Source organism: Schistocerca cancellata, chromosome 2 (assembly GCF_023864275.1).
Source record: "Schistocerca cancellata isolate TAMUIC-IGC-003103 chromosome 2, iqSchCanc2.1, whole genome shotgun sequence".
NCBI classification, from domain to species: domain Eukaryota; kingdom Metazoa; phylum Arthropoda; class Insecta; order Orthoptera; family Acrididae; genus Schistocerca; species Schistocerca cancellata.
In genome coordinates, this window is record NC_064627.1 from 1037474674 (window position 1) to 1037498634 (window position 23961).

The window sequence follows — 23961 nt, forward strand, 5'->3', positions numbered from 1 at the left end:
CTTGAAGCCTCAGAACATGTCCTACCAACCGATCCCTTCTTCTGGTCAAGTTGTGCCACAAACTTCTCTTCTCCCCAATCCTATTCAATACTTCCTCATTAGTTATGTGATCTACCCATCTAATCTTCAGCATTCTTCTGTAGCACCACATTTCGAAAGCTTCTATTCTCTTCTTGTCCAAACTATTTATCGTCCATGTTTCACTCCCATACATGGCTACACTCCATACAAATACTTTCAGAAACGACTTCCTGACACTTAAATCTATACTCGATGTTAACAAATTTCTCTTCTTCAGAAACGCTTTCCTTGCCATTGCCAGTCTACATTTTATATCCTCTCTACTTCAATCATCATCAGTTATTTTGCTCCCCAAATAGCAAAACTCCTTTACTACTTTAAGTGTCTCATTTCCTAATCTAATTCCCTCAGCATCAACCGACTTAATTCGACTGCATTCCATTATCTTCTTTTTGCTTTTGTTGATGTTCATCTTATATCCTCCCTTCAAGACGCTGTCCATTCCGTTCAACTGCTGTTCCAAGTCCTTTGTTGTCTCTGACAGAATTACAATGTCATCGGCGAACCTCAACGTTTTTATTTCTTCTCCATGGATTTTAATACCTACTCCAAATTTTTCTTTTGTTTCCTTTACTGCTTGCTCAATATACAGATTGAATAACATCAGGGAGAGGCTACAACCCTGTCTCACTCCCTTCCCAACCACTGCTTCCCTTTCATGCTCCTCGACTCTTTATAACTGCCATTTGGTTTCTATACAAATTGTAAATAGCCTTTCGCTCCCTGTATTTTACCCCTACCACCTACAGAGTTTGAAAGAGAGTATTCCAGTCAACATTGTCAAAAGCTTTCTCTAAGTCTACAAATGCTAGAAACATACGTTTGCCTTTCCTTAATCTTTCTTCTAAGGTAAGTCGTAAGGTCAGTATTGCCTCACGTGTTCCAGTATTTCTACGGAATCCAAACTGATCTTCCCCGAGGTCGGCTTCTACTAGTTTTTCCATTCGTCTGTAAAGAATTCGTGTTAGTATTTTGCAGCTGTGGCTTATTAAACTGATTGTTCGGTAATTTTCACATCTGTCAACACCTGCTTTCTTTGGGATTGGAATTACTATATTCTTCTTGAAGTCTGAGGGTATTTCATCTGTTTCATACATCTTGCTCACCAGATGGTAGAGTTTAGTCAGGACTGGCTCTCCCAAGGCCGTCAGTAGTTCCAATGGAATGTTGCCTACTCCGGGGGCCTTGTTTCGACTCAGGTCTTTCAGTGCTCTGTCAAACTCTTCACGCAGTATCGTATCTCCCATTTCATCTTCATCTACATCCTCTTCCATTTCCATAATATTGTCCTCAAGTACATCGCCCTTGTATAGACCCTCTATATACTCCTTCCACCTTTCTGCTTTCCCTTCTTTGCTTAGAACTGGGTTTCCATCTGAGCTCTTGATGTTCATACAAGTGGTTCTCTTATCTCCAAAGGTCTCTTTAATTTTCCTGTAGGCAGTATCTATCTTACCCCTAGTGAGATAAGCCTCTACATCCTTACATTTGTGCTCTAGCCATCCCTGCTTAGCCATTTTGCACTTCCTGTCGATCTCATTTTTGAGACGTTTGTATTCCTTTTTGCCTGCTTCATTTACTGCATTTTATATTTTCTCCTTTCATCAATTAAATTCAATATTTCTTCTGTTACCCAAGGATTTCTACTAGCCCTCGTCTTTTTACCTACTTGATCCTCTGCTGCCTTCACTACTTCATCCCTCAAAGCTACCCATTCTTCTTCTACTGTATTTCTTTCCCCCATTCCTGTCAATTGTTCCCTTATGCTCTCCCTGAAACTCTGTACAACCTCTGGTTCTTTCAGTTTATCCAGGTCCCATCTCCTTAAATTCCCACCTTTTTGCAGTTTCTTCAGTTTTAATCTACAGGTCATAACCAATAGATTGTGGTCAGAGTCCACATCTGCCCCTGGAAATGTCTTACAATTTAAAACCTGGTTCCTAAATCTCTGTCTTACCATTATATAATCTATCTGATACCTTCTAGTATCTCCAGGCTTCCATGTATACAACCTTCTTTCATGATTCTTAAACCAAGTGTTAGCTATGATTAAGTTGTGCTCTGTGCAAAATTCTACCAGGCGGCTTCCTCTTTCATTTCTTAGCCCCAATCCATATTCACCTACTATGTTTCCTTCTCTCCCTTTTCCTACACTCGAATTCCAGTCACCCATGACTATTAAATTTTCGTCTCCCTTCACTATCTGAATAACTTCTCTTATTTCATCATACATTTCTTCAATTTCTTCGTCATCTGCAGAGCTAGTTGGCATATAAACTTGTACTACTGTAGTAGGTGTGGGCTTCATATCTATCTTGCCCACAATAATGCGTTCACTATGCTGTTTGTAGTAGCTTACCCGCATTCCTATTTTCCTATTCATTATTAAACCTACTCCTGCATTACCCCTATTTGATTTTGTGTTTATAACCCTGTAGTCACCTGACCAGAAGTCTTGTTCCTCCTGCCACCGAACTTCACTAATTCCCACTATATCTAACTTGAACCTATCCATTTCCCTTTTTAAATTTTCTAACGTACCTGCCTGATTAAGGAATCTGACATTCCACGCTCTGATCCGTAGAACGCCAGCTTTCTTTCTCCTGATAACGACATCCTCTTGAGTAGTCCCCGCCCGGAGATCCGAATGGGGGACCATTTTACCTCCGGAATATTGTACCCAAGAGGACGCCAACATCATTGAATCATACAGTAAAGCTGCATGCCCTTGGGAAAAATTACGGCCGTAGTTTCCTCTTGCTTTCAGCCGTTCGCAGTACCAGCACAGCAAGGCCGTTTTGGTTATTGTTACAAGGCCAGATCAGTCAATCATCCAGACTGTTGCCCTTGCAACTACTGAAAAGACTGCTGCCCCTCTTCAGGAACCATACGTTTGTCTGACCTCTCAACTGATACCCGTCCGTTGTGGTTGTACCTACGGTACGGCTATCTGTATCGCTGAGGCACACAAGCCTCCCCACCAACGGCAAGGTCCATGGTTCATAGGGGGGCCTGTATATATATCGAGCACCTGTATATATAATGTGTTCAATAAGGAGTGTATAGGACTGGAGAGTGAAGTGAAGTGCCATTGTACTCATATGAATGCTGGAATCCATGTCTGAAACTATTTAGTTATTTGGTGTGTAACTTATTTAAAACATCCACTATGCTACCCAGAACATCCATTATGCTACCCTGATCTGGCATCTGTATACTTCTTTCCATTCTAATAGTTTTCAGCATCTTTATAAATGTAACCAAAAGTGTATTGGGGCATACAGTGTACTCTGAAGATTAAGATTGATATTTCATTTGTAGTTTTACACATCGCTTACTGAATGTTAGACACATCTTGTTAAATGTCCTACCTTTACTATCTACACTAATGTTCTTAAATGATTTTCAAACATTAAATTTGGCAATTTGTTTTCCCTATGTCTGGAATTTCATTTGTGTGGGCCCCTGTCAGTGTTATTTGGTCCTACCTCCTCAGGTAAGAATTCTACAGCTTATCTTTCCCTATCACACAAAAATTAATCTACACAATTGCAAGTCAATTTAAAAACACCGACAATAATTGATGCAGTACAATGGTGGCACAAATTTCACATTTAAATAGGTACCTGAGAGAACTACAGTTGTACTAAATATAAAAATGAATGCAATAAACAAAAGAAAAATGAAACCTGTTGAGTGAGTGCATCCAAAATCTGAGTACATATTTCAGCACTCTGCTTTCCCTTTATGGTTGGAGTAATACCTTCACTTAGGCAGTATCTGGAAGTCAACAATGCAATAAACATGTCACGAACTACCTCTTGTGTTCTGGATACCGCAATTTCTGTCAAGAGATAAGATAATAATATGAAATGTAATTAACATTCCAGTAAATGTAAATGACATTAGATAATAATGCTACACAAACTAACACATAAGTAGTACAGTGACACAAAAGAAAACTTTAACACAGAACTACTTTCTCTTAATTTTATTTCTCGAACCTTATTACTCCTTTGCACAAACTATTTTGAGTTGTTTCTCTTTCTTGGTTGTGTCAATTAACAAGGACAACCAACCCATTTTTGTCATTCTTTTATCAGGTCATTTGGGATCATTCACATTCACTACTACATTAACAGCTAATGATTCAACTAATTCTCAAATCCATAGAGCCAATTTCTCTATTCACCTTCCTCCTTTTATTTACTTTCTTAGACTTAGTTCCTCCAATGCTAAATTGCATATCAAGCAAGAAGTTTCCTCTAGTGAAGTCGATCAGCTGCCATGTTTCCAGCAGATTCCCAGTTCATGTCCATGCACTGGAGGTCCTTTGCAAAAGTTCAATTCTAAGTGATATGAGGTCTTCCTCTACTACTGTATCCAACCAATGATTTACACAACAGTGCTGATTTGGGGAGTCTTCCATGTTTCATGCACAGAACATGTTTCTCAAGCTTCAGTCTTCTTTCAGCAACAATTTTGTGTGGGTTGCATAGACCACTTCTTCTCAGTAATTCATTATTTGACATGGGGTGACAATAACTGATCTTCAAAATTCACCTTGAGCAAAACATTGAGCTTGTGTGATGATTTTATTGACATTTTCCAGGTCTCACTTGTGGATACCGCCATTGGTAAGATGATAGAGTAGTAAAGCCAAAACTTTGTGGACATACAGTGTCTAATTGCCACATGGATCAATACTTTGGAAGAATGCAGAAGCTTTCCCAATTCTGCTTCTGATGTTTGCATTTACATCTTTCTCATTACAGAAAAGGCTGCTAACATAAGCAAACTGATCAATTGTACTACCTTTTGTTGCACTATAATGTGAGCAGATACATTTCCATTTTTATGGCATATTGCGTTCATGTTATTGCCATTTACTTTTACTCCTGCAGAACAGGCCATTTCACCCAGCTTGTGTATTGCGTCACCCTCCTCTAACATTACCTTTCTTTATTATACAAATAACCGATACCATGTATACTATCAATTCTTATGTAGATGAACATTATATCAGCTGTCTAACTGAATGAACTTCATATTATTTTGTATATGAAGCATTATATTTGAGGCTAAAATGTATAAAAAGAAATTAATGTGTTACAATCGATATGCACTGACAGTTAAAATTGTTCTTCTTTTAAAAATATTTAAAATTACAAAATTTCTAGTATACTTTAAATTCCTGTTATTAATTTCACAATCTGATGATAATTATTAAATTTGTTTCTGGACTCATTTGCAAAATAATAATATATTTTAGCGAAGATACAACTTTTGTAAAGAATGTTTGTGGACTCTTTGGACTGTTTGGAATATTGTGAACATTGCAGAATGTCAGGAGTAGTGGGCATGCCTCTGACTGAAGTAGACGAATTTCTAACCTTGTCAACAACAATGTGAATTCATGTTCTGAAGTGGAATAGTGAAGTTGGTGTGATATAAAAGAATGGGATAAAATTAAAGGATATTCATAGCAACAGGCAAATCTTCATCAGTTATTCAGTTCAACAAGAACCCGCATCATTATAAAAATTACAGCCTCAAGAATGTATTCTAGACACAGGACTTGGAGCCAACAACAAAGAGACACTGAAGATAAATAAAAAGTTTTTCTTTTGTATATCTTACAACTCTCAAAGCTTTCTAAACTTTTTGCAGAGACATAGAACTTAAATAATGATGTGTGGGAGGGCGAGATTACAAGTGGGGGCTCGTTCGGGATCTGTTGACTGATAACAAAGTTTTGTCTGTTGCAAAATAAGAAAGGACAATTATTATTTGCATTTTTATATAAATGAACTTCAATCACTCAACAAAAGAAGACCCGAGAACTGCCCAACACAGTCGGACCGCCAGTGATGAGATAAAATTAACAATGACGGACCAAATGAAATGAAAGAAGACTTTTTTTTTGTGGGCTTGTGTGATTGCTAAGAAAATGAATAGAGATGAGGGAAGTGATGTAGATGACAGAATTGAACAGAAAGCCATAGCAGAAAAAATGGAACAGAACTTTAGTATTTCAGATTAAAAAAAAATTCTATATGTTGAAAACAGTATGCTAACGTAAATGCTTCGACCAAAAAGTTTCAGTAATTAAGGAAAACTGTATTCACAACAATCTGAATTCAAATAATGGTATTGAGTGGTCCAACATTCCAATCAAAAGTTTTCCATTAGTCAATTTAATCCAGTGGATTTTCTACAGCACTGTAGAGATAGTTTTGAGTCAGGCAGGAGAGGCGATCAAAAAATTAAATTTGTTAAAAGATGTCTTGCAGGTGAAGCTCTATCTTGGGTAAATCTAAATTTAAGTCATTGGGAGACATACCAAAGTTTTGAAAAAATTTTTTTAAATAAATTTTGGTCAGATGCTGAACAAGGGAGAATTAAAACTGAATTTCTGAATGGTCCTAATTATAGGAATAGGGACAATACACTGAAACAGTTTTGTAAGAATCAACTTAAAAAAGTAAAACATCTTGACAAACCATTTGACAAAATGCCCATTGTACATGTAAAGATAAGAGGTGCCACTGGTAAGCAAAGCAAGTACGTAAAATGTCAAGCACTGTTAACATTTAGTATAAAGGACAAGACATATGAACATGGATGCATAATGATACTTATTCTAGAAGAAAATATTCACTATGTCTGTAGATTTTAAAGACTATGTAATTTTGTTTTGTTTGCCATGAATGTAGTATGTAAGATCATGAAGTTTCTGGAGTTCTATCTTATCCACTGACCAAGTTTAAATCTATCCGCATACACATAACACTAGAGAACTGTGTTTTGTTTGTCTGGAATTTAGTATGTAAGATGATGTAGTTTCTAGAGTTCTATCTTATTTATTGACTGAGTTAAAATCTATGATACACTATATGAATATGTTCTTGTAATAGATTTGTGCTTTAGAATTTGACACATACTATGAGACTAAATGAGTAGATCTTTTTGCAATTTTGAAATGAGACAATGTTCACAATTTGTACAGCAAAGATTAGGAATAGTATCTGAGAATAAATGTGTGTTGAGAATATCTGTGTGTCTTACCTTAATTAGTTCATTCATTTTCTTTTCATTACACTTGACTCTGTTTATTAATGTTTCTTATGTGAACACTTTTCAATTTCACGTGACATGAATCCCACATAATTGACTTTGAAAAGTTAGTAAGGAGAACATATCTCATTTGATGTGAAGGAGGTATTGAACTGCACATTTAGTACACAAAACAATGTTTCAGGATTTGATGTGATTGCTAGATAGGAAGTTATCTATCTGTTGGAGCGTTTGATGAGAACTCTAAGGAGGAAACTGAAAGATGTGGGCAGATCCATTCCCCACACTGTTGAATGGCTGTTCCCTACTGGACGAGTCAACTTTCAAGAGATCGTGGGTGCTGGGTAACGTACAGCATGCCCTTTTTACTAAATGATAAACAAGAAACAACTCTAACATACAGCAAACCCAGAGTAAGGATTGAATCAATATCAGCCATTGACACAAAATACTAGATAATGGCCCCTCAACTTTTCCACACACTAAGATCTTCTGCATATGCATGTTGCCCAGTCTTCAACCCACTTTCCATTATGCAGTCATCTTGAACTTTCATTAGCTCTTGAAATCCAGAAAAGAACTTCCTTCTTCATTTTCCACCCATTCACTGGCTACATGTCTCACTCGCATGCATTTAATTTTCATTATACTCCCTCCATTACAATCTGTTCCCTTATCCACTTGTTTGTTTTCCTGTCTGTCATAGAAATTCCCAACATGCATATCTCCACTGCTTGTTAAGCAACCTTCAATTCTTTACAGATTTTCAGGCTGAAAATCTACAGCTCACTACTGTAAGTCTAAACTGCTAATATAAACTGATTGTAAACTTTCCTTCTCAGACATTGGGAAGCTTAGTTTTCAAATCGCTAATATTACTTTACCAAAAGCACTTGAGGTACTCTTCTGTTTCTTTCTTTTGTTGTTTATTCAGCGATTGTCTTCAGCTCTCCTTAACAAAAATCCATTGATTGGTTCTACGATTTCATCATTTGTTTATATTCATTGTACATTATATCAGTTTTATAATTTGATTTTCAAGCCTATGTTCAAACTTGATCTATTAAGTTTTTCCATCTGTTATTGAAATTTAAGTGAATTCAAGGCAAATACAACTATATAATCAGAAATATGTTATGTTGCATTAACATGTCTACCTTCATTGTTTTCCCAGTTTAACAATCTGAGAACATTCTCTTGCACTCTAGCACAGGATGTGTGTACATGATAACTGTTACACGAATGTTCTTATTTGACTTCTCTCTTAAGTTTAAATCTTATTCTATCCTGATGAAGACTAATGGGAGATGTAACACTGACATTTACATATTCTTCAGTATGTCAGTGAAAGAAAATAGCAACATGGTCTAGTAACTTAGTTGCAAACACTGTGCAGCATTATACATGGGCATAACAATTAACAAACTGTCTCTCCACATGAATGGCTACCACCAAACTGTGGCCAGGAGATAGCTGGACCACCCAATTGCTTGACTTCAACAACTGCTCCACAGCCTGTGCTGCCTGGATTCTTCCCTGCACAGATGCAAACTCTACCTTCATTGCCACAACCCCCTTGGCCTCAATCTTCATTGGTCTGTATCCCCACCTGTCTCTTCCTTGCTCCCATCCAAACTCAGACATCCTGCTAATCCCCCAGTACACCTTTCCTGATCTCTGTTGCTCTCCTCCCCCTTATCCCATTCCTCCCCTCCAGTAGTGTTTTGACATTTGGGCTCGCACCACTACAAGTCATGTCATCTTCACGATATATGGTGAAGAAAGTTGCGCAATTTATTTCAATGCATGGTAACTGATTCTACTATATTAAGTGTTTTTTTTTTTTTTTTTTCAAGATACTACGAAATTTTTGTGTTCTTTATATTTGTTAAATGTCCAATGAAGAGCCAGGGCACATGTGGATGGATCATCTGGCACAGTATGGAGATTTTGAGGTGTCAGAGCAGGTAATTTCCGATCCGATAGCCAATCCAGTAAAGAGGTATACTTCTGTATGTATCCTCTTTGGTTTGAAGCTGCACAGTACTTACACTAGAATATCTTTGGCTTCCCTCTGAGGAGGATGCTAAGTTCACCGGACTTGGATACGATGTGACGTCATTATGACGTATACACGCTACATCGAAAATGATAGAAACCGTATATCGACTATTCGACTTTTGTGAACTTTCGAGAGGTTGTGACAGGGTAGCGCTGTGCTCCGTGCCATTCGTTTAGATGTGTTTTGCGTTCCTTGCGTTTAAATCGTGTATTGTACTGTGTTTGTGTCCTGTGCGTTGTTTTTCGTTTGCTCGTCTCTAATTATGTGTTCAGCATTCGAGAGACTAATGAGAGAAAAGCTGAAAGAGTTCAGCATCGATGACGACGGGCAATTGCGTGGTTATTGTGAATCTCAAGCAGAAATTGATGTACTTCTGACCCAGCTGAAGTGCGTCGGTTATTCATACTCGGTGAGAAGAAGCACTCAGCAGCCAAAATCTTTAGATGCGTCAAGACACTTACCTTTGGTTAAGATTATATTGAGAAATCCACTTCCCCTCGTATTTCATCTCCGGTCGACGATTTTTCTTCAACAATTCCTCATATTTTTCTTTTTAAGTTCGAAATTCAGTCATTCTACACACCAGTCATTACTGGACACTAAGGTACCTGTCTCTGCGGTCCGAGTGTAAAATTACTTGGAATTATGGTTGATAAAGGACTATCTTGGGATGGACATATAAATTACTTACCTAACAAACTTGCACGAGTTCTCTTTCAGCTATATAAATTAAGAAAAAAAGTCAGCAAGAGTATGCTGCTACAATCTAATATGTACTGACAAGACCAATTGTATGAAACCATACTAAAATATTGATAATAAATAAATATTATTTTCGGCGTAAGCGTTCAATACAACAATCACACAATCTAATCTGGTCGGGACATAAGAAGACTTCACTTTTTTACGGAACGTGTTGTCCGTGGTGTTTTCAAGGCCACAGTCAGGAATATTTCTATTACTTTTTCTTTTACTTTTATTTTGGCGAAATACATATACGCTGCCACACTGAGCTGTTATCAGAATCGCACGTGTCATAACAAACCACTAGCAGACGACAGTTTAGAATCTCGAACGTTCGTAAAAGTCGATAGGTGTGTTAATCGACTAAAGTTTATGTACGTCATAATGACGTCACATCATATCCAGGATGGGTGAACTTAGCATCCTCCTCCCTCTGACACCTATGCCTCCATCTTTGCTACCCTCCCTGTTTACCTTTCCCCTGTTGCTTCATAACCTGGGTTGTGAGTAACTGAATCAGCTTTCCCTTCTTCCCCTTTTTTCCCCCTCTCTCCTCCCTGACGATAGAACAAAGTTCCGAAAGATAGGATACGTAAATTTTCTGTTCTGTTTTGTGTATCTATCAGCTGTACTGAGCTGAGGTAAGTACTGGCCAGCCCCTCTATCTCTTTGTTAGTATTTGTTTCACAAATTGCCTTATCTATCTCACATGTATTTACTTTTGGAATGTCATCAGCATCACTACTCGCTATCTGTGGTTCTGACGCATTTCTTCAGTTCAATAAACTTTTAAAAAATCTCAGAATGCTCATTCAATTTTCTCTTGGTTGTCAGTGACTGTGCCGTCTGCCATTTTAATGGGTGAACCCAGGTGTCTACCCAACATAAGTTTCTTGCAATATTTTGAAAAAGGATAGATTGCTACTCACTATATAGTGGGAGTTTTGAGTTGCGGAGACCAAACACAAATTTTTGCTCTGTTTTCTTCGTATTCTTATTGTTTTCAATTGTTTCTAGTGCCATAATTTTGATGTATCTTCTCACATCCTTCTGAAGAAATATTCAAACACTTGTTTAATTCAGCACTTATAGGTACATCCACATTGCCCAAACAACCTTACGGTGAGTACTTTGAAGGACCACATTCATTTACCCCCTTTCCTCTTCAGTCTCAAATGGTGTGCAAGAAGAACTACTGTCTGGTACTCTCAGAATTTTAAATAGTAGTTACCTCTGTGACATGAAGCAGCTTTCTTGTGACATCTGCCACTGGAATTTGATGAGCAATCCTGTGATGCTCTAACACTTACTAAATGAACTCATGATGAAACACACTATTCTCCTTTGGATCTCCTGTATTAATCTTATCTAGAAAGTGTTGACATTGCCGACTATTCTCGGGATTTTAGGTTCCTGACAAAATAATAAAAATGAGATAACTCAAGGTTTTATATTGAGGGGTTAATTATGTAAGTGCATAACTGCATTTACTGACCTGAACATCTTTCACTTTTCTGGATTTCATCTCCACCAGCAGTGCTTAACTGGACAAGCCTACATGCAAAGTTCTTCACAAAGTTCATATGATTTGACTGACTACGAAAAAAAAGGAAAAACATATAAAAGAGACTTTACATGTCTATAATATGAATATAATGATAATAATTACTACACATCTGTTCCAATACACATAAATATAACTCCCAAATTAGTACTTACCTTAATATATAAACTGGCAGTGGGATTAGAGCTGCTGACATGAAATACCACAGTGCTTCCAGTGGCATGTTGTCCTGGAAAAATAATTTTATGGTTATAAAATTAAAGAAAAGTGCTTCGTGATTTTTTAATCTACAAAAAGGCCCTTCTATTGAGCACATTCCTCATCAATTCAGCATACATACAAGATGAAAGAAATTAACACCAAAAGAATTTTCTGTTGGCTAAGAGCTTCAAGTCTGTGACTTACAGCAATAAAATTTACAAGGATTTCCCCTTATTAAGCTAATCAGAAGTCATGTTAGGAAGCTCAGTAAGTTCTCATTAAAAAATCTTACTGAGCTTCCTAACACGACTTCTGATTATCTAAATACGGAGAATAAGGGAAAATCATCATAAATTTTATCACTGTAAGTCACAGACTTCAAGCTCTTAGCCAACACATAATGGGAAGGAATTACTATCAGCATAATACAGTGTTTGATTATGGATGCAATCCCACTCTTGTTGGTTTAATTTAGTCTGTTGCTTTTTCCAAGGATCATATGCAGTCCAATTCCTTATGTCTCTCACCTTATATTGAAAATAGGTCAACAGTTCTTGTTTGTTGACAATACAAGCACTGCAATCAATTCAGTTAGATGCATAGCAGCATATACAACAGCTAAGAAAATTTACACAAATATTTTCTGCAAATGGAGTTTCACAATACACAGCACATGCAAATTAAGTGAGGCAGGACACAGCTTCACCACCCACACCTGGGAGAAAGGTAATAGAAACATACCATTTTTACACATCTTGGTTTTCATATTGATAATTACTTGAATTGGGAGCCTTGTTTATTACACCCACAAAGTAACTTGGCATTTCACATGGGGGTGTTAGGAATACGGGAATATGAAGAGTAACTTCAGCCTCTTTCATACTAGCTATTTTATGCCTCATTACACTACTCATAGTGAATGAGTCTACTGCAGCACTCTTGGAGTATTTATCCTGTAATGGGACTCAATTGTGTTTACACAATCATGTAAAATTGTGTGGACAGAGTGATGTCTGCTGTAGAGTTTGGCACTCATTTTTTGTGTTAAGGACAATTCGCACTGGATGTCAAGTGAACGTTGTGGAACAGAAGAGTATGTTCTTGGCAAATGATGGTGAGTTCACATTAGGCAAAACATCAACACAATGTCACATTGCATAGCACAATACTGAAAGTGAAATTAAAGTAGAGCATCCTTCTAATAAAAAGATGGAATACAATGAAGTGACATCATTAAGAACCTAGGAACGATAGTAGAGTTTATTAATAATCAAAGAACCATTTTGTAATCAATGTTCTTGAAAAAGGTCCTATGGTAAATTTTCCACACAGCTGAGAACGAGAAGAACAAGAAAAGTATCATATAAAAATATCAACATATATTTGTTTTAGAAGATATACAGATATAAACATATAAAACAGTATTTAGAAGGCAGTACATAGCATCATTTTACTTTATACACTGGCTTTTGATATTTTTCTAAGTGGCAAATACACTAAAAAATAATAAAATAAAATAATTAAAAAACACAATATCTTTCTCCTTCAATAAAGCTGACTGCTTCATCTTTGAAACATTTTCCACTAAAAAAACTTTCTTGTCTATTTATGTTCTATTTATGCACAGTGCAGGCTATTTCTTTACCCTGCTATATGAAACCTATATACCATGTTTTGCTTTCCAATATTTGATCTAACTGGTGGTGAACACAATTAGGAAAAATGTCAAGCCCTTACGCAACCATCACAATTTGTGACAAACACAGACTGAATAATAAAATAAAGCTTAAGAAGAGACAAAAGCACAAAACCCATTAGTGAGTAAATTGGTTCACTTCCGATGATACCAGATGACAACAAAACACTGACCTCACTGACCCACTCATGACGTGATTGGCAGCTGATTTACTTGTTGGTAGGACCATGCACCCAACACCAATAGTCAATTTAGTAATGAAACTTGTTCATGTTCAATAACCCTAACAGTCTCTCCCAGTAGCACCCACGTAAAGTGCCAAATTACAGTGTGCTTAGAATAAAATTTAACAATGGAAAATCCGAGATGGAATGCAACAATATTATGAAAAGGAAAGTTGCTACTCACCATATAGCAGAACAGCAGATAGTCACAACAAAAAGACTCGGCCTTAGTCAGAAATAGACAAAACACACACACACACACACACACACACACACACACACACACACACACACTGCAGAGCAGCAGCACCAGTACATAATGGGAGAGGCAAATGTATGGGGGTATGGAAGAGGCTAGGGTGGGGAAGGGGAGCGATAGTAGGGGAGGAGTGGGGGACACTGAAATGTTGCTGGTGGACGGCAGAATACCACTGTGGAGGGGTGGGAAAGGATAGTGGGCAGGGCATTTCTCTTTTCAGGGCATGACGAGGCATAGTCAAAATCCTGGCGGAGAATGGAATTCAGCTGCTCCAGTCCTGGGTGGTACTGAGTTACGAGGGGAATACTCCTCTGTGGCTGGACGGTGAGACTTTGTGAGGTGGTGGAAGACTGGGAAGATAAGGCACAGGAGATTTGTTTTTGTACACGATTGGGAGGATAATTATGGCCTGTGAAGACTCCAGTGAGACTCTTGGTATATTTCAAGAGGGACCACTCGTCACTGCACATGCAATGACCACGGGTGGCTAGGCTGTTTGGAAGGGACTTCTTGGTATGGAACAGGTGGCAGCTGTCGAAGTGGAGGTATTGCTGGTGGTTAGTAGGTTTGATATGGACAGAGATACTGAGTAGCCATCTCTAAGGTGGAGGGCAGCATCTAGGATGGTGGCTTGATGGGTTGATTGGGACCAGGTGAAGCAAATAGGGGAGAAGCTGTTGAGGTTCTGGAGGAATGTGGATAGGGTGTCCTCACCCTTGATCTAGCACTACACAGCCCTCATTCCACCATCACACCCAGTCTTTTTACTTCTCTCCTTGGCCCTAGCCTCCCAACTGCACTTAGCTGCCCTACCCTCTCTCCACCTCATCCCTGCGCACTCCCACGCAGCACTTCACTGTCCCCCCACCCTACTCAACTATCCCTCCCCCTCCACACTCCAGCCTCCTCCTTATTCCCACCCAGTCGCCATTCCCATCATGCACTGGTGCTGTTGCTTGCAGTGTGGCTTCAGTTTCCAGAGACAGCAGTCGTGTGTGTGAGCTGCATTTGCCCGTGTGTGTGTGTGTGTGTGTGTGTGTGTGTGTGTGTGTGTGTGTGTGTGTGTGTGTTTTTTATTATTATTATTATTATTATTATTATTATTATTATGAAGGCCTTCATGGCCAAAAGCTTACTTGTGACAGTGTTTTCACTGTGTATATCTGTGACTCAGCATCTCCGCTATATGGTCAGTAGCAACTTCCCTTTTCATAAAATTGTTAGAGTAAAATTTAAACATTTTAGTTCATTCCCTTTTGCTCAGAGCAAAATTTAAACATTTTGGTTCATTCCCTTTTGCTCTGCATATTATGCCAATTTTTAATTTGAAAAATTACAGATATTTTGCATATTGTCATCTTTAATAGAAGGTGTCTCAAAAGGAAGTTTATATTTGAAGAGCTCTTTGCACATGCACTTGTAAATCAGAGGAGATTGAGGGGTATGTTGATCGCTTGCTTGGCCTTTAGGAATTCAGTCAATAGGGAGTGCTTTTTGGGAGTAGACAACATGTTCTCTGTGTGAGAATGGTAAAAAATGGTGATTCAGCGACTGTAGCACTGTGGAAATTTTTAAGTGATCACGGATTCCGCAATGTAAATGATGCTTCATGTGTTCCCTTATCCGAAAATGGGCCCAAATGTTTGAGGAGTTCGATTCAACACCTACATCTACGTCTATACTCTTGTAACAGTTATTAGGGTTCCTTCCTGTTCCATTCACATACAGAGTGCTGGAAGAATGACTGTTTCAATGCCTCTGGGTGTGCAGTAATTATTCTAATATTATCCTCACAATCCCTGCTTGACTAGAACATAGGAGGTTGTAGGAGATCCCAAGAGTAATCATTTAAAGGCAGTTCTTGAAACTTTGTTAATAGACTTTCTCAGGATAGTATACATCTGTCTTCAAGAATCTCCCATTTCAGTTCCTTTAGTATCTCTGTGGCACTCTCCTATGGTTTAAACATATCTGTGACCATTCATGTTGCCCTTCTCTGTGAACAGTCAACATCCCATCCCCTGTTAGTCCTATCTCGTATGGGTCCCACACAGTTAGGCAATATTCTAGGATGGGGCGCATGAGTGATTTGTGAGCAATCTCTTTAGTAGTAGTGATTGCACTTTCCTGGTATTCTACCAATAAACCGAAGTCTACAATCTGCTTTACCCATGACTGAACCTATGTGATCATTCCATTTCATATCCCTCCAAATTGTCACATCCAAGTATTTATACGAGTTGGCCAATTCCAACTGTGACTCAGTGATATTACAGTCATTTTTTCATTTTATGAAGTGCACAATTTTACATTTCTGAACACTTAGAGCACCATGTTGAAATCTTACCAAGATCTGACTGAAAATTTATGCAACTTCTCTCAGATTGTACTTCATTACAGGTACTTGTGTCATCTGCAAGAAGCCTGATTTTACTATTAATATTGTCTGCAAGGTGATTAATATACAACATGAACAGCAAGGGTCCCAACACACTTCCCTGGGGCACACCCAAAGTTACTTCTACATCTGACGATGACTCTCTATCCACGATAACATGCTGTATCCTCCCTAACAAAAAGTCCTCAATCCAGTCACAAATTTCCCTTGATACCCCATATGATCATACTTTTGACAATAAAGCTTCACTTTCCCAGTACCTTTGCCGCGTGTAAAGCAGCAGTCAACAATCAGTTTTACTTTGTCAGTGAAGACATACAGAGTATTGTTTAGAGGAGTGTGCCTGAGATACCGCATGTTTCATATTAAATACAGGAATTTGGTAGGTCCAATAGACCGCATTTTTCTAATTAAGGCATATTCTGCTTTCAGTGGATGTTATTTTACAACATCTTCTTCTATGAGTGAATTTATGTCATATTTCAGGTATAACATGGATCAACTTTCTAAGAAGAGTAACATATCTGCAGCTAATACAGTCTCGGAAGCTTGAGTGCAAGCACAGTTACAGGATTTAGATGAAGAGGAAAATGGTATCGATGATGATACATTTGACAATTCTGATGATGATCCAGATTTCATGATAGGTGATGGTCACCATGAAACAGAGAGTGATACTAGTTAAGAAAGTGTTTTATTGGAAGAAGAGCCTGGAGTGGTCTATACAACAGATAATACCTCACAGCAAACACAGTACTTTTATGGTAAAAATAATTTCCAATGGGAATATTCTGAACCTGTTAGAACGAGAAGAACCCCAGAGCACAACATTCTGAAAGAGGGAATGCCTGGCCTAACAGCAAAACATAGAAGTTTGTGAAAAGTCCTACTAAATCTCAAATAAGGGTGAATTTATTTTATGATGGCATGATATATGAAATAGTTTTACATAAAAATGTTAAACTGAGTACAATAATGGCAAAATTGCAGGAAACAATTAATCCATCCAATTCCCCTGAATGGTACTAACATTTCATCCACTGTAATGTTGCCTTTTATACAGCATAATTGCTGAGAATTGAAAATGAATCTCTCAAAAATGTTTGATATTGCAGCTGCGCAATCTGACCTTTTTCTTTTGTCTTTCGTAGTCGCATCGTCAAGTCTCATGCTACTTAAAAGTATTTCAAAGTGCTTTGCCGACATTGTCACCACAAATATAGGACGATTGGTCAGATCCTTTTCGAAAAAAGACAACATATCTCCATGAGACGATTTGAAAACTGATGTCATAATTTGAAGGCCTATGAAAGCTTTGATTTCAATGTTGTCAGTATCTCTGTAATTGGATGGATTAATTGTTTTCTGCAATTTTGCCATTATTTTAGTCAGTTTAACATTTGTATGTAAAACTATTTCATCTATCATGACATCATCAAATAAATACACCCATATTTGAGATTTAGTAGGACTTTGTCACCAACTTCGATGTTTTGCTGTTAGGCTAGGCATTCCCCCTTTCAGAATGCTGTGCTCTGGGATTCTTCTTGTTCTAACAGGCTCAGAATGTTCCCATTGGAAATTATTTTTACCATAAAAGTACTGTGTTTGCTGTGTGTTGTCTGGTATAACAGTGGTGGAAATCATATGAAATCTGACACTGAATGACTCCACGTACTTGTGATATTTCATGTTTATTTTATGTAATTTAAACAAAAAAGTAATTATATAGGCTGAAAAATACTAAATTTGCTTATAACATGAATTAACTGACTATTTACTTGATTTCTGTCAACTTATGTGGAATTCTGTGATATAAAATATTAGGTGGTCTGAGAGACCACTTGTTTCCAGTTACGCACATTTCAGAGATGTTTCAGGTTAAGGGTTAACAATTTCAGCTGTTTCTCAACACTACTGATGCTAATACTTATTTCATTCATCTTTTCAGAGCTACACGGATTAAACTGGGGCAATTCTCCAGGGTTTCCCTTAGTAAAGGAACATTTGAAAATGGAGTTCTGCATTTCATCTTTTGCTTTGCTACCCTCAATTTCAGTTTATATCTCATTTGTTAGGGACTGAACCCTAACTTTAGTGCCACTAACAGCCTTTACATACGACCAGAATTTCTTTGGATTTTGTGAAATGTCATCTGACAATACTCCACTATGGTAGTCATTGAAGGCATGACACATTGCTCTCTTGACAGCCAAATGCATTTCATCCAGCATCTCTCTATCTATAGGCCTGTGCTTTGTTTTACACCTTTTATCCAGTAATCTCTGTTTCTTCAGAAGTTTCTTCTCAGTGACTGTATACCATGGAGGTTCCTCCCCATTATGAACTGTTGTACTGGGTACATATCTATCCAGTGTGAGGTCAACTATTCTTTTAAACTTGAGCCAGAGTTCCTCTACATGCTCCTGACCTGTGCTGAAAGTTTAAAGTTCCTCATTGAGATATGACATTACTGATTTTTTTCCTAGTTTACTGAACATATACATCTTTCTGATTGTTTTAAATGCCCTTTGTACTTTGGTAATCATTGTTGCCACAGCCACGACATAGTCACTGATACCAGTTTTGAAGTGAATATCTCAAACAGGTCAGTTCTATTAGATGCCATTACATCCAATATACTTCCATCATGAGTGGGGTTCATAACTATCTGTTATAGGTAGTTTTCAGAGGAGGCATTTAGTAAAGTTTCACAGGATGCCTTATCATGCCCACCACTAACAAAATTGTAATTTTTCCAATTAATTGTTGGATGACTGAAGTTTCCATCAATGATTACAGTATTATTGGGGAACTTACGTACAAGTGAACTGAGGTTTTCTCGGAAGTTTGGTGGGAAATAGAAGGACCCAATTATCATTTTATGCCAAACTCTGATACTGAGTCTTCCCCAAACAATTTCACATGCAGCTTCAGTTTCTATCTTGGTGGATTTGAGTTTATTGTTTGCTGCGACAAATACACTACCTCCATTTCCAATTTGCCTCTTCTTTCGATATATACTTAAATTTTTCCCAAAAATCCGACTGCTGTCAATTTCAGGTTTCAACCAGCATTTTGTACCTAGTATTATGTGAGTTCACTGCTTTTCATGAGCACTTCAAACTCTGGCACTTTGTTTCAAATGCTTCGGCAGTTTACCATTAGGATTTAATTACTATCACCTGTGACAGGCATTTCTTTCAATCTTACACTGATACTTCTAGGTTTCCTACAGCCATCGTTATCTGGGTTGGATGGAGAGTCACCCAATCTAAAAAAAACTCTTGTGTGCACTCCACCCACACAAACAGCTACAATGTGTAGTGCACACCTGAGCTATTTAGAGGACCCTACAGTTTTCAGTCCTATGACGCAAGTCCAGAAAGCCGCAACCTAGCTTGTCATAAAACTTTCGAAGTCTCTGGTTCAGTCCTTCCACTTGACTCACAAGCAAAGGGTCATGATCAGTTCTGGCAACAATGCTGCAAATTGTGAGCTTTGTTGAAACTCCAAGCACAAGGCTGGTCTTCTCAATCTGCTCTGCCAGCCACTGGAATGACCCAAGAATGACTTTAGAGCCCAGATGACAGGCATTATTTGTTCCCATGTGTGTCACAATCTGCAGCTGGTTGCACCCTGTTCCCTCAATGGCTGCTGGAATAGCCTCTTCAACAGGTTGAATGAGGTTCCCAGGCATACACACTGAGTGCACCTGGTGTCCTTTTTTGTCCCTTGCTGCCTTTTCACTAAGGGGGTGCCATCATTTGCCATACGTTTGAACTGCTGACAATTAATAGACCCCTACCATTTTGTGTTTGCCTCCTCCTGACACTGGACAAAACAGATTTCCCCAACACAGGTGAAGTGAATCCCACTGTTTCAGTTGCAGTGAAATACAGTACCTCTAACTTGTTGGTCAGGGAGATTGGTACAACACCTTGAGTTCTCCCTGGTCCCTGTCCACCCTGTATGGGACACCTAGATCCACCATTGACATGCCACTCACAATCAAGTGGATGGGTAATGAAAGATCCTGTACTTTCTGCAGAGGAGACAGGATCCACAGGAGAGGATAGTACTTGAGACACCTCTGGTAGAGGTGTCTTACGTACATGACTCTCGGGAGCTATTCCAACACACCAATTCGCAGCAACTGTCATCATTTCCAGCTGCTTACAAATGTCAACCAACTTATCCCGTGTTTGGGAACAGCATTCACAGTGGAGTTGCATCTTGCTGGTGCATTGCATTGCAAGGCACTGAACAAAGGACTTTCCATTACATCTGCTGATTATATTTTAATCTGTTGAGCTAAGAAGTTGCTATTTCCCTGTAAGAACTGAAGCAGATGCACAAAGTGAGATTTCTATTAAGGCATCACAAAAACCTGTGGTAGAAATTACTAGTTTCCTAAAATGTTTTAATGTTAATTACAGTTGTTAGCAAACTCGAAAATCGAGTTAATTTATGATCAATGCAGACAATATATAGGACTACTTCTCTTTAAGGGAAAACTAGATGCATAAGAATGGTAGTTAGAAAATATGCTACAGAAGCTAATTTAGTTATGACTGCTTGTAGATTATGGAAAGGACAATGGTAGCTTCCAAAAATCCTCAAAAATGCACGTTTATTTGAGTTTATATACAATGAAATTCAGGGATGATGTATAGTCTGGCTGAATTGTGAACCACAAATGCTGATTTGCTACAAATTAAATTACCTACCCAAAACACACGTACCATTAACTCACAAAAATATAATTTTGTAAGCATCCGAAAATTCTGAAACTAACCTATTTCTCACGTAATAGGTCAATGGAATTAGAGAAAGGTTGTTTTGAACAAGGAGAGGCCTACTGTCTTTAAAAATTTTATGAGCACAATTTAGTTTAAGCCTATAATTGACGATAACAATATTAGTTTATTGCGGCACTTGCAAATGTTCAAAATTTCACAATACATCACAGTCAAACAGGTACTGATACAATCAATGAAAGATTATGCAGAAGAACACTGGCCAAACCAAAATCCAGGCGACCGAGCCATGGAAAGTGTAAATCAGCCTGTTCGTGATGATCCTAACCTCTCCATTCGAAGCGTACAAATTCTTTAAATATGCATCACTACACCAAATTCTGCAAAAAGACCTTAAATTGCACCCTTACAAAATCAAAATGGTGCAAGAATTAAAGCCTCAGGATTCCAGACATAGGCTGCAGTTTGTTAATGATGTGACTGAATGCCCTTCACTTAACAACATCTTTTTTTCTTATGAAGCCCATTTTCACCTGAACAGTCATGTTAATAAGCAAAATTGCTGTTATCAGAGTGCAATGACTCCTAAATAGAAGCATGAGAAACCCCTTCACTCACCAAAAGTTGCTGTATGGTCTGTGATATTGGCTTGAGGAATAAATGACCTATACTTTTTTGAGGATGAGAGCAGTCGTGAAGTTGTAGTGAATTCAGAACATTATGTGATGACTTTTTGGTGTCTAATTGCAAAGGTTTACTGGTTATAAGCAAAGAATATGATTTCAGCATGACAGAAGCAGTCGCAGGAGACCTTCTGTAAAGTATGGAAGGTAGGAGACGAGATACTGGCAGAAGTAAAGCTGTGAGTACCGGGCGTGAGTCGTGCTTCGGTAGCTCAAATGGTAGAGCACTTGCCCGCGAAAGGCAAAGGTCCCGAGTTCGAGTCTCGGTCGGGCACACAATTTTAATCTGCCAGGAAGTTTCATATCAGCGCACATTCTGCTGCAGAGTGAAAATCTCATTCTGGAAACATCCCCCAGGCTGTGGCTAAGCCATGTCTCCGCTATATCCTTTCTTTCAGGAGTGCTAGTTCTGCAAGGTTCGCAGGAGAGCTTCTGTAAAGTTTGGAGGGTAGGAGACAAGATACTGGCAGAAGTAAAGCTGTGAGTACCGGGCGTGAGTCGTGCTTTGGTAGCTCAGATGGTAGAGCACTTGCCCGCGAAAGGCAAAGGTCCTGAGTTCGAGTCTTGGTCGGGCACACAGTTTTAATCTGCCACGAAGTTTCATATCAGCGCACACTCCGCTGCAGAGTGAAAATCTCATTCTGGAAACTTCATTAACTGTTTGCACTTCACAGAATGACAAAACCATAACATAATTTTACAAAACTAACAATTATAATGACACAAGTATGCATCACACAGTGTAGGAACTGTTCCATTTCATTTTGTAGAAGTTATTCCGGTATTATCTGTCATAACTTTAAAAAAATATATGATTGCTAGCAGGACAAGTGTAAAAGTCCTGTATAAAGCAAGCAGTGAGATGACAGATTGCGGAGTGCGCATATGCCATCTAATGGCAGCAGGGTAAAGTAAGGCAGCTCGCCGCTGTAAAGTGCTGCCACCATCCTGCGAAGAACGCAACCAATAATCTGTAACTGTGTTTTAAATGTATAGCTGTAAATAATGTTTTCTGCATTAATCTCTCCATATTGTTAAGTAGATATTAGTTTTAAAAGTATTATGGACATTTGTAATTAAAGCTGTAATGAGTAATGGCTTTAGGCTTAAGTTTAAATCTAAAGGGAGTTCCTTGCGGAAGGGTAAGGTGGGAGAAATGTTGTGACAGAAAGTTCCAGAACAGTTCTCTTTGTGAGTCGGAAGGGTTGTGATGGTTATGTGAACATTTTATGCAATACACTACAATTTATTACATAACTGTTAAAAAATTAAAGCTATGTGAGTCACATCTCTTAAGAATTCTAAGTGCAAAAATAAGCCAGACAAGAACTGGATTTTAAATAATCAGAAATCAATAATGTTGGAAATGAAGCACAGTTATTATTGAAATTTTACTTACAACTTGATTAAAATCATTCTGGAAACCAGCAATGTTAAATCTACTCTTTCCCACAAGTTTTTTCATTATAGTAATTAGTGATTCACACTGTTCCCTCTTTTCAGAATTCAATAAATCTCTCTGAAAGAAAACAAATACTCATAAAAGCTTGAATGTAAAAGTAGTGCAATACCCACAAATAATGTAATACGCTAACTTTCAGCTTTTTAAAATTTTTCGCAGAAAGCAAGTATAGCACATAACACGATTATCATTTTTTATTTCTCTATAAGGTATTTCTGGTATGTGGCTGTAGAAGTAATGTCTGCATTAATTGTACAGAAAATTCCACACACATTTCCACTTAATTTTAAAAATTTTATTTTACTGCCTTTCAAATGCCTGGAGTCTCAATTTACAAACTTGTGCACATGCAATGTCTTAATTACTTGACAACAAACAAACAGGATACTATGACAAAATCAAACACTGAAAAAGCCAGGGTGGAATATAACAATATTAGAAAAGGACAGTTGCTACTCATCATACAACAGAGATGCTCAGCATCTCTGCTACAATATTGTTAGAATATTATGACAATTGCATTAAACAATACATTTGCTCTATACCTATGTTAAGACATGCAAACATACTCGACTATGATGAAAGTCTTTCAAGGATTATCTTTGATAAAAACTTCCATGGAAATCCTACGGCAAGTAAGGACAGCTAATCAGTGACAAGCTTAAGTTAACTCCATGCCCACAGGCCACAAAGAGTAAGCTAACAGATGGATGTTTGAGAGACTGATAAATGTCAATTACACACCAACAT

The 23961-nt window shown here is 38.0% G+C and overlaps 1 protein-coding gene across 6 annotated transcripts in view; it reads right to left on the minus strand.

Annotated features, from left to right (window-relative positions):
* Positions 1-23961, minus strand: part of LOC126163007 (Fanconi anemia group A protein-like) — a 250025-nt gene that overhangs the window by 184873 nt on the left and 41191 nt on the right. For 4 of the 6 annotated variants that reach the window (XM_049919866.1, XM_049919865.1, XM_049919869.1 and 1 more), the window contains exons 6-9: positions 23149-23268; positions 11684-11757; positions 11460-11560; positions 3771-3925 (exon numbers count right to left, since the gene is read on the minus strand). In XM_049919866.1, coding sequence (XP_049775823.1) covers positions 3771-3925; positions 11460-11560; positions 11684-11757; positions 23149-23268 — 450 coding nt within the window. Of the gene's footprint in view, positions 1-3770; positions 3926-11195; positions 11320-11459; positions 11561-11683; positions 11758-23148; positions 23269-23961 lie in introns of those variants that run through there. The other 2 variants (XM_049919870.1, XM_049919871.1) reach the window with 2 other exon arrangements.